We start from the raw sequence: 11,304 nt of genomic DNA, 5'->3' as shown, positions 1-11,304 counted from the left end.
TGTGATTAGAAGTCCTCTACTCAATCGTTTTATGTTGTTTTGTGTTGAAATAACTTTATAAATTCGACGTTATGACTTTTTAACACACGTAATATTTCCACATATAATCAAAGCTACATAGTGTGAAATTAAAAATGTCTCTTTCTTTTGTTTTTTAGTAAGCTTACATTTTGCAAGCTAGCCAGTTTTGAAAACATTGTTCATCATTCATTCTTTTAAACAAAAGGGGTGTTTTCATCGATTATTAGATGGAATGCATTAGTCTAAACTAGTGCGCATGTGCGGAGTCGTGACCGCGCACTTGTGTGAAACGTTTGAAAATTCTCGCCGGTGATTCGTACAGCACTGCAACCGACAGCTAACGGTAAGACTAGTTACACCCTGTTATTATCTCATTATCAATATATTTTCGGAATTATATTATCTATCGATCGTTTATGAACAGGTAAGATACTGAGTTATATTGCTTGTGCTGTAAAGCACGCGGCGCACTATTAGAATGAGATCAAGCTCTGTTAGCGCGTGAATTAACCGGCACATTGCTTCACTTTAATGACTGAATCTACATTATTTTCACTTAATGAAAACGAGAAAATGGTTCGGTTAGTTTTTGTTAGTTAATGTAGGTTTGTTTTGATGACGTGACAATGTTTTGTGACTGAAAGAGTGACTAGCTTTTGTCGTTACGATGCTAATAGCAACAGCACGTGAGTCTTGGCTTGAATTAATGTCATAACGCGCTCACAGATAAGATATGATCACCATAAATCAGCGCTCTACCACTCACACACAAGGAAAATAATGAAGTTTATTCATAAATGTGATATAACACACAGGCCGTCTTGGTAATCTGCATTCAGAGCAGGCCGAGTCTGTCTTACTTTTTTACCTTTAGCTGTCAAAATAAAAGGTGATACGTTCACACTAACAACTGTTATCACCATCAGGTCACAGGGATTTGCTAAATGAACATTTAAGAGGTTTAAATCTAAATACACCCATATGCATATTTCTCAAAGATTCATCCTCAGTTGTGGGTTCTTTGAGAGAAAAAAAATGATGTATTGTGCAAGTAATCCCTGATTAAACTAGGAACGTTTTTTTAACGATACAATTTTTATTCAATCTTGAAGCTTCATTGTGATGGACATAGTGGAGTATTTTTTTATTAACCATTTTTATTGATTCTTGTATAAAAATACTGAAGAAACCAAATGTGTAAGCTATATACAGAATCAACTTTAACTCGTGGATTGTTTTTAATGACCATTATCTCACTGCATCAGTTCTCATGAAATATTTCGCTTTAGCAACCATGGAGCTCAATGATGGAAACCTTCAATCTTTGACCGGGTATCTGCAGAAAACACTAAGCCCTGACCCAGCGGTGAGACGGCCAGGTAACATACATATTTCAGTGTTTGATGGTCTGAAATGTAGAAGTCATGGACATTTCTATAGTGAATACAAACATTTAGTTGTTCTCTGTTCTAAAATAATTAATTGACTAGATGTTGTGCTAAATGAGTTAAATCTCTTTAAAATATATTTAATCCTTATCCAGTAATCATGGTCAACTGCAGAGTTCAAATGTTTTATTTTCATATAAACAGAAAATGTGTAATGAGAGTCTTAATTTGTGTTTCCACTTGGTTTGACACCCCCCTGTTTTGTTAAACATAAATGTACAAAAGATAGTAGATAATAATGCATGTATAATATACAGTGCTGTGAAAAAATATTTGTCCCATTCAGGTTTTTGTGTATATCTCAATTGTTTAAAATAAAAATCAAACAAAATACAGTTTGTAATCCCCTTTCCTCCCAAATTGCAATGTCCAATTCCCACTACACCTCGTGGTGGTATAGTTACTCGCATCAATCCAGGTGGCAGAGGACAAGACTCCGTTGCCTCCGCTTCCGAGATGGTCAATGCGCACGTCTTATTATGTGGCTCATTGTGCATGACACAGCGGAGACTCCCAGCATGTGGATGCTCATGCTACACTCCGCGATCCACACACAACTTGCCACGTGCCCCATTGAGAGCGAGAACCACTAATTGTGACCACAAGGACGTTACCCCATGTGACTCTACCCTCCCTAGCACCCAGGTCAATTTGGTGGCTTAGGAGACCTGGCTGGAGCCACTCTGCACACCCTGACAAAATACAGTTTTTAACTGATAATGTAATATATTGAAGCAAAGAAAATATCCAATACCAACTGGGCCTGTGTGAAAAAGTATATGCCCCTATAGTTACTAAATCCCCAAAACTATGAAACCGCATTCATGATGGGGTTCAGCTGGACTATACGCATCCAACCCTGTTTAATCAGATCAACACCAAATATAACTTTTTCCAGCAGCATGAAGTTGGCTAATAGGTCTCGCCCAGTAGCACACTATGCCAAGGTTAAAAGAAATTATGAGGGAAAAGGTAATTGAAATACATCAGTCTGGGAAGGGTTACCAAGCTATTTCAAAGGCTCTTGGACTCCAAAGAAACACAGTGAGAGCCATTATATCCAAATGGAGAAAACTTGGCACAGTAGTGAACCTTCCCAGAAGTGTCTGACCTTCTAAAATTCCTCCAAGAGCACAGTGACAAATGATCCAGGAAGTCACAAAAAAGCCAAGGACAATATCCAAGGGACTGCAGTCAAAAGAGGAGCTTTTGGAAGACTGTGGTCCCGTTACGTCTGGCGTAAATCAAACACAGAATTCCACAAAAAGTACATCATATTTCTGGTCAAGCATTGTAGTGGTAGTATGATGGTGTGTGGATGCTTTGCTGCTTCAGAGCCAGGGTGACTTGCAATAATTGAGAGAAACATGAATTCTGCTCTTCACCAAATCCTAAAGGAGAACGTCTGGTCCTCAGTCCTTGAGCGCAACTGGATTATGTAGCAAGACAATGATCCAAAGTATAGGAGATAGTCCACCTCTTAATGGCTCAAAAAAAGGCTTATTTAATTTTTGGAGTGGACTAGTCAAAGTCCTGACTTAAACCCGATTGAGATGCTGTGGAAGGAACTTAAATAGGCAGTTCATGCTCAAAAACCCTCCAATGTGGCTGAACTAAAGCAGTGCTGCAAAGAAAAGTAGGCCAAAGTTCCACAGCATTGTGAAAGACTGATCTTCAGTCATCGGAACCATTTGGTTGCAATTGTTGCTGCTAAAGGTTGCAAAACCAGCTATTAAGTTTAAGGGGCCAGTTTGTTTTTCACATGGGTGATATAGGTGTTGGATAACTTTTTTACTTTAATAAAATAGCCACATATATATATATATATATATATCTATCTATATATCTATATCTCTTGTCGGGCACTTCTCACGCACCTTACGGTCTAGCATTTTTGACCTAATAATGACAATAAGACATGCCAGTCTATTGCATATTGTGGCAACTCTAAAACAAACAAAAAGACAATGTTAAGCTTCATTTAATGAACCAAATAGCTTTCAACTGTGTTTAATATAATGGCAAGTGAGGGGGCCCTGATGGCTCCCGAGTAAAGACACTGAATGCCACCCCCAGAGTTGCGAGTTCGAATCCAGGGTGTGCTAAGTGACTCCAGCCAGGTCTCCTAAGCAACCAAATTAGCCCGGTTGCTACTGAGGGTAGTGTCATGTGGGGGTAACCTCCTCATGGTCGCTATAATGTTGTTTGCTCTCAGTGGGGCACGAGGTGAGTTTTGCGTGGATTCCGCTGAGAAGCGCATGTGTAGGCTTCTCACTTTATGTCTGCGAGGTAACGCTCAACAAGCGCAATCTCAGATTGACCATCTCAGACTTGGAGGCAACTGAGATTCATCCTCTGCCACCTGGATTGAGGCGAGTCACTAGGTCACCACAAGGAAGAATTGGCCATTCCAAATTGGGGAGAAGAAAAGTGTGTGTATGTAATATATATATATATATATATATATATATATATATATATATATATATATATATATGTATGTGTGTATATGTATGTATGTGTGTGTGTGTATATATATATATATATATATAAGAATGGGCCCCTTGAAGTGTAATTTTAATATTATTTGGATTTTGTGTTTGACTTGTGTAGGTGAAGTAGGTTGCACAAGATTACCAGTCAGTGGAAATTAGTCTATTGGCATTGTTCACTTGGCCGTTTATTTTTTTATTAACACAGAGCACATAATGAAATTGCATTTGTTTAGGGTTTTTTTTCTCTCTCTCTATTTAGCTGAGAAATTTCTAGTGTCAGTGGAGGGAAACCAGAACTACCCCATTTTACTGCTCACAGTACTGGAGAAGTCTCAAGAAGTCGTCATACGTGTCTGTGCGGCCATCACATTCAAAAACTACATCAAGAGGAACTGGCGCATCGTGAGTGTAGATTTCCCAGGGTCTGGTATTTCAGATGTGTGGGTTTGTAGGTGGATGTTTAATCTGTAAGTGTTTGTTCTCTTCCACAGGTTGAGGATGAGCCAAACAAAATTTCTGATCCTGATCGGACAGCTATCAAAGCCAACATTGTCAATTTGATGCTGACCAGCCCAGAACAAATACAAAAGCAGGTAACCACATTCAGATTCTCACTTGTGAAAGGCAATAGTTAAGATAAAAAATTTGGCTTCACCGTTTATTGTAACTCTTTACCCATTTTTAAACCTGAACCATTTTTGCTGTTTTATTCAAGTGTTACTGCTTTAATACAGGTGTGTTTTTTTATACACAACATCACTGTAGCCTCTATGGCCACTTACTCGCTACAAAGTTTTGGAAGTGGCAATTGCATTAAAATACGGGAATGAGTTCATTTGTGTACGGAATACAGGACTGACTCCCACAATTTCGATGATGACAAGTGATAACCATAGCAACACTTCAGCGTCTCTCGCTTGTGAACAAGAAACACAAATGCCACCAGTTTGAATAGTTTTGTGTCCACTGTTTTTCAACAGAGATTATCCACCAGAGATGTATTATCATTTGGCAACTTTTAGTTAGCTGCAGTTGACAGAATCGCAGTGTTTTCTTTATTTGTGTCTAAGTGGCTTTTGTTAAGCAGCATGTGCTCTCTGGTCTATAATGTAAGGGTTACCCTGAGGCCGCAGGGCTGATGAGAGAAACTACTGATGAGAGACTGGATTATATCAGTTAATGAAAACACATACTTCTATTTGTGTGATTTACACCAGGAGAAGACACATTTCACACACACTATTGATGACGTCATTAACAACTAGTTGTTCGGTTCTGTACACACTAGGGCTGCAACGGTACATGTTTTTGCCGAACTGAATGGATACAGGGCCTTCGGTATGGTACACGCTGTCACACAAATGATTACATATCTTGGCATGCGTGAAACCAATATTAAAACAACATATAACGAACAACACAAACCATGAGGAACTAAAATGAAAAAAGATTTAACAACAGAGCTCCTGACGGTACACTACAAACTGCGGATCAGATAAATGCATGTAAAGTTTCTACTAGCTAGCTCACTACTTTTCCTAACTGTAATGGAACTAAAGAAAATATAAATATGTTGGACTTAAGCCAGAGATTGTAGACCCACCACCATCTCTATAATCTATTGTTTGGGAGCATTATGGTTTACAGCAAGTTTACTTGCTGATGCTTTTTCACAGTCAACTGAACTGACTGGAAAATACATGTAGGACATTGCCATGTCTGCAACCCTTGGAAATCGTTGGCATGTGCCTCTCCAGTAGTCAGCAAGGTCCATGGAAGTTGAGAGGGCTTCATTTCGGACACAATGTTGATATGCAGCTCACTCCTGACTGAGCTCTGGAGATGGGCTCTTCAGAGCCCACAGAGTTCCATAGGCCTCAACATACCTCTCCATCACAGGTGCCTGCCTGGGATCAAACACTCTGATCATCTTGTATATCTCTCTGGCACGATGGACATCCCAGTGCTTTGAAGATTTTTCAAATGCAATGTGAAATCCATCATGAAGGTGATCAAGTATATCCCTCTTCTGTTGCATGGTAATTTGGTTCAGCAGCTCATTAGGTTAAGCTGTTCCATTAACTAAGTAGGAACCAAGATCCTCCATGATTTTATAAGCAGAGACTGCTGTGGAAGAGAGTGGGTGCCCTCAAGCACCCTCAAAGCTGTAACTAGTTTGCCACACCCCTCAGAGATGACGGTCCAGCTTCACCTGCAGGTTCTCTAGCTTGTCATCTGTCAAGCAGTTCAAGGATGTTTCTAACTGCCTGAGCAGAGGAATTCTCAGCCATAAAAAAAAAACTCTTTGTAGAGATGGACATGGTCAGCATGGTACTGAACTAATTCGAACCAGCTATTCCATCTTGTATTTCCTGGCTATTTTCCTGAATTTTTGAAAATGCTGTTGTCATTACCTGAATATTTCAGGAGTTAATGCGGTTGTCACTCCTGTATTTTATCAAACTGTGTGTGTACAGAACAGGATTATCACCTAAAGGTGAACTGACAACCGAATTCTGCTGTTGTTTGTACATGGCCTATATATATCCCAGTGATCTACTGGTGTAAACTGTCATTGGGTATTGGTGGTCAGTGTGGGGCTGTATACTTGACCCAGCTTTTTGTCTATAGCTGAGTGATGCGATAAGCATCATTGGACGAGAGGACTTCCCTCAGAAATGGCCAGATCTCCTGACTGAGATGGTGACGCGCTTTCAAAGCGGTGACTTCCACATCATCAACGGAGTTCTTCGTACTGCGCATTCACTTTTTAAAAGGTATTTGGTTGGAATGTCATAAAATATTGATGCATCTATTATTGATCTGTACATTATTTTTACATTTTTTTTTAGGCATCGATAAATTAAAATTAGCTGCCGTTTATATTAGAAGCCTAGTTTGTGTGCTTTCCGATTCACTGTCAGTTGGCCTTCCATTTAAAGTGGTAGTTCACCCTAAAATTAAATTTCTCATTTACTCACCCTTATGTCATCACTGGTGTGTATGACTTTTTCTTCAGCAGAACACATTTGAAGAAAAAACATCTTGGCTCAGTAGGTCCTTAACTCTTTCCCCGCCAAACACGGAATTTTCCGTGTTTTATGAAAAAACGCTTCCCCGCCAAACAAGGAATTTTCCGGGTTTCCGTGTTTTAGGTGTTATACGGTAAGGAAGACCCCTCCGCATGTTTTGAAAGAGTACGCAACTCTTTGATCAAAGAAACAGACTGCGATCGTCTCAAACATGAAGAAGTGGAGTATTGAGAAGCTCAAAATATCAGACATAAACATGCCTTTTTATCAGCTTTTTGTCTGAAATGTTGTTTTTTGACAAAACCGACCTCTGTTCAAGTCGCAATAAAAAAAGAACAAATGAAGATAAAATAAAATCGTTTTTTTTTTTTTGCCTAAAAGCAGAGGCTCAGATCTTTATTGTGATATATAGCATCTTCATATATTCATGGAAGAAAATATTCTGCGGGCCATTAAAGTTTAGCGAAAATCGTCAAAAACCCTGACGGTGGCTGGCAACTTTTTTTTTAAAACGCAGGCGGGGAAAGATTTAAAATGCAAGTAGATGGTGATCAGACTTATGAAGCTCCAAAAAGAACAGACAGTCAGCATAAACATCTTAAATTAATTTAATGTCCTCCATATCGAAACAATCATTTTTGGTGTGAAAAATATCAATATTTATGTACTTTTTATCTATAAACCATCGCTTCCAGTCAGCAGCAGTATAGTTCAAAATCAGAACAATAAATCAGTCATTAAAGACATCAAAGGTGGTTTGAAAATTAATTTGGTTATAACTGCTGCACTGGAGAGCTTTATTGCCGACCAGGTGGAGAGGACGCTAACATTAGCTGTTTGAATTGTTAGAACTAGGGTTGTCACAATACAATAATCATATCTTACAAAACTATACTAGCTAAAGCATCAAGATTCCAAGTAGTATCACTATACCACATATAAAAAAAACAAAACAGCTCCACCGTATCAAAACAGCCAGTTCAAACGAAAAGCTTTAAACTTTTATTCCATTTATTTCTGTGATTATTTTAATGTTGGTAACATAAAAATAACATTGAAATGACTGTTTTGAATTAAATGTCTTCATTTGAGTTCAGCAGATAAAAGAAAATTATACACATCTGGGATGGCATGAGGATAAGTTAATTAGAGAATTTTAATTTTTGGGTTAACTATCCCTTTAAGAATAGTTTGTTGTCTGAGCTGTGATGCAGAAGGTAGCACACTTGCTTCTGACATGTTTAAGAGTTGTTGGCTCATGGAGACCTGGGTTTGATTTCTGCCTGTGTCGCATCTTTATCCCATTCCTACTTTTCTCTCTCCCACTTTTCTGTCTTCTCTAGTATCCTATAAATAAAGGCTTATATCTGAGATTTCTCCTTCAGATATCGTCATGAGTTCAAGTCAAATGAGCTGTGGACTGAGATCAAACTGGTACTGGACACTTTTGCTCAGCCTCTTACTGAACTTTTCAAGGTAAAGTTACTGAGCATTATTTTCATAATTAAAAGATAAATGATTATAACCATGAACTGTAAATTGATCTTAAAAATCAAATTCCTTGTTTGTTTAAATTGTAGGCTACAATTGATCTATGTCAAGCTCACGCAACAGATGTCAATGCCCTGAAAGTGCTCTTCTCTTCACTAACTCTCATTTCAAAAATCTTCTACAGCCTTAACTTCCAGGTATAGTGTTTTCATGCCACAGCATGTCACCTTCATATGTCTTGTCTTTACTTTTTCGTAATTAAACTTTCTAATCTTCCCAGGATCTGCCAGAGTTCTTTGAGGATAACATGGAGACTTGGATGACACATTTTCATAACTTGCTGACCTTGGATAACAAACTGTTACAAACAGACGTAAGTTAATGTTCAAAGAAACAGTTCCCCACTAATGATATGAAAACTTTCAGATGGGAATTTTATATAAAAAGAAATGTAAGATTTTATATATGTGTGTGTGTATATATATATATATTTTATTATAATTACACTGACACAATTGTACAGAGCGGTTATCAGAGTTAACGTAAACTTTGTCAGTTTGAACCAGTCTGGCCATTCTCTGTTGACCTCTCTCATCAACAAGGCATTTCCATCCATAGGACTGCCCCTCACTGGACGTTTTTTGTTTTTGGCACCATTCTGAGTAAATTCTAGAGACTGTGTGAAAATCCCAGAAGATCAGCAGTTACAGAAATACTCAAACCAGCCTGTCTAGCACCAACAATCATCCATGTGATTATCTAATCAGCCAATTGTGTAGCAGCAGTGCATAACATCAGGCAGATAAGGGTCAGGAGCCTTAATGTTCACATCAACCATCAGAAAGGGGTAAAATGTATCTCAATTAGGGATGTGCACAAGTAGTCGAATATTCATTCTGCAAGAATTATTTGAATGGTAAAAATACTATTTGAATTAGTCTTGCTTTGCTGGACATATATATATATATATATATATATATACACACACACACTCCTAAAGGATTATTAGGAACACCTGTTCAATTTCTCATTAATGCAATTATCTAATCAACCAATCACATGGCAGTTGCTTCAATGCATTTAGGGGTGTGGTCCTGGTCAAGACAATCTCCTGAACTCCAAACTGAATGTCAGAATGGGAAAGAAAGGTGATTTAAGCAGTTTTGAGCGTGGCATGGTTGTTGGTGCCAGACGGGCCGGTCTGAGTATTTCACAATCTGCTCAGTTACTGGGATTTTCACGCACAACCATTTCTAGGGTTTACAAAGAATGGTGTGAAAAGGGAAAAACATCCAGTATGCGGCAGTCCTGTGGGCTGAAAATGCCTTGTTGATGCTAGAGGTCAGAGGAGAATGGGCCGACTGATTCAAGCTGATAGAAGAGCAACTTTGCCTGAAATAACCACTGCTACAACCGAGGTATGCAGCAAAGCATTTGTGAAGCCACAACACGCACAACCTTGAGGCGGATGGGCTACAACAGCAGAAGACCCCACCGGGTACCACTCATCTCCACAACAAATAGGAAAAAGAGGCTACAATTTGCAAGAGCTCACCAAAATTGGACAGTTGAAGACTGGAAAAATGTTGCCTGGTCTGATGAGTCTCGATTTCTGTTGAGACATTCAGATGGTAGAGTCAGAATTTGGCGTAAACAGAATGAGAACATGGATCCATCATGCCTTGTTACCACTGTGCAGGCTGGTGGTGGTGGTGTAATGGTGTGGGGGATGTTTTCTTGGCACACTTTAGGCCCCTTAGTGCCAATTGGGCATCGTTTAAATGCCACGGCCTACCTGAGCATTGTTTCTGACCATGTCCATCCCTTTATGGCCACCATGTACCCATCCTCTGATGGCTACTTCCAGCAGGATAATGCACCATGTCACAAAGCTTGAATCATTTCAAATTGGTTTCTTGAACATGACAATGAGTTCACTGTACTAAAATGGCCCCCACAGTCACCAGATCTCAACCCAATAGAGCATCTTTGGGATGTGGTGGAACAGGAGCTTCGTGCCCTGGATGTGCATCCCACAAATCTCCAACTGCAAGATGCTATCCTATCAATATGGGCCAACATTTCTAAAGAATGCTTTCAGCACCTTGTTGAATCAATGCCACGTAGAATTAAGGCAGTTCTGAGGGCTGAAAGGGGGTCAAACACAGTATTAGTATGGTGTTCCTAATAATCCTTTAGGTGTGTATGTGTGTGTGTGTGTGTGTGTGTGTGTGTGTGTATATATATATATATATATATATATATATATATATATATATATATATATATATATATATATATATATATATATAGTGAGATGCATGTTAAATCCTGAACACACAAACTAAAACTGGCTGTTGAGTGTGGACACAAGTTGATCACATTTGTTGAGCAAACGGTTCTGTCACTCAGTACGTTCAAATGGGAATAGTAAAGGCTTACTGTGTGAAATCTGGGTTCCTGTTTAAATGTACTGGATAAGCGGCCTGCACTTTACTCTTGTATATGTGCAGCTCATCAGAAAGCAACGTCCCCATAGCAACATAATCCCCACGACGTTTTTGTAAACAACAAACTTGGCATTCGAGAAAGACAATGCTAGTTAAGGTAATGGACATTCCACCATTTAAACTGATTGGGTTAAAGTCTGGTGCTCTGGTTGGGCCACTCAAGGACATTCGCAGTTGTCCCTAAGACACTCTTGCGTTTTCTTGGCTGTGTGCTTGGGGTCATTCTCCTGTTGGAAGGTGAACCAGATGTCCTGAGTGCTCTGGACCAGGTTTTCATTAAGGATATCTCTGTATTTTGCTGTGTTCA

General features: G+C 39.0%; 1 protein-coding gene across 1 annotated transcript in view; it reads left to right on the top strand.

Annotated features, from left to right (window-relative positions):
* Positions 1-294: 294 nt before the first annotated feature.
* The window catches only part of LOC127632783 (exportin-2-like), a 29,440-nt gene continuing 18,430 nt past the window's right edge, over positions 295-11,304 (top strand). The window contains exons 1-8 of the mRNA XM_052111549.1: positions 295-364; positions 1,311-1,400; positions 4,224-4,366; positions 4,456-4,557; positions 6,596-6,741; positions 8,382-8,472; positions 8,577-8,684; positions 8,768-8,860. Of these exons, the coding sequence (XP_051967509.1) occupies positions 1,316-1,400; positions 4,224-4,366; positions 4,456-4,557; positions 6,596-6,741; positions 8,382-8,472; positions 8,577-8,684; positions 8,768-8,860 (768 nt within the window). The 5' untranslated portion in view covers positions 295-364; positions 1,311-1,315. The remainder of the gene's footprint in view (positions 365-1,310; positions 1,401-4,223; positions 4,367-4,455; positions 4,558-6,595; positions 6,742-8,381; positions 8,473-8,576; positions 8,685-8,767; positions 8,861-11,304) is intronic.

This window comes from Xyrauchen texanus, chromosome 39 (assembly GCF_025860055.1).
Source record: "Xyrauchen texanus isolate HMW12.3.18 chromosome 39, RBS_HiC_50CHRs, whole genome shotgun sequence".
In the NCBI taxonomy this organism is placed as follows: domain Eukaryota; kingdom Metazoa; phylum Chordata; class Actinopteri; order Cypriniformes; family Catostomidae; genus Xyrauchen; species Xyrauchen texanus.
The sequence above is the reverse complement of the archived record's forward strand: the minus strand, read 5'-3'. Positions and strand labels throughout refer to the sequence as shown.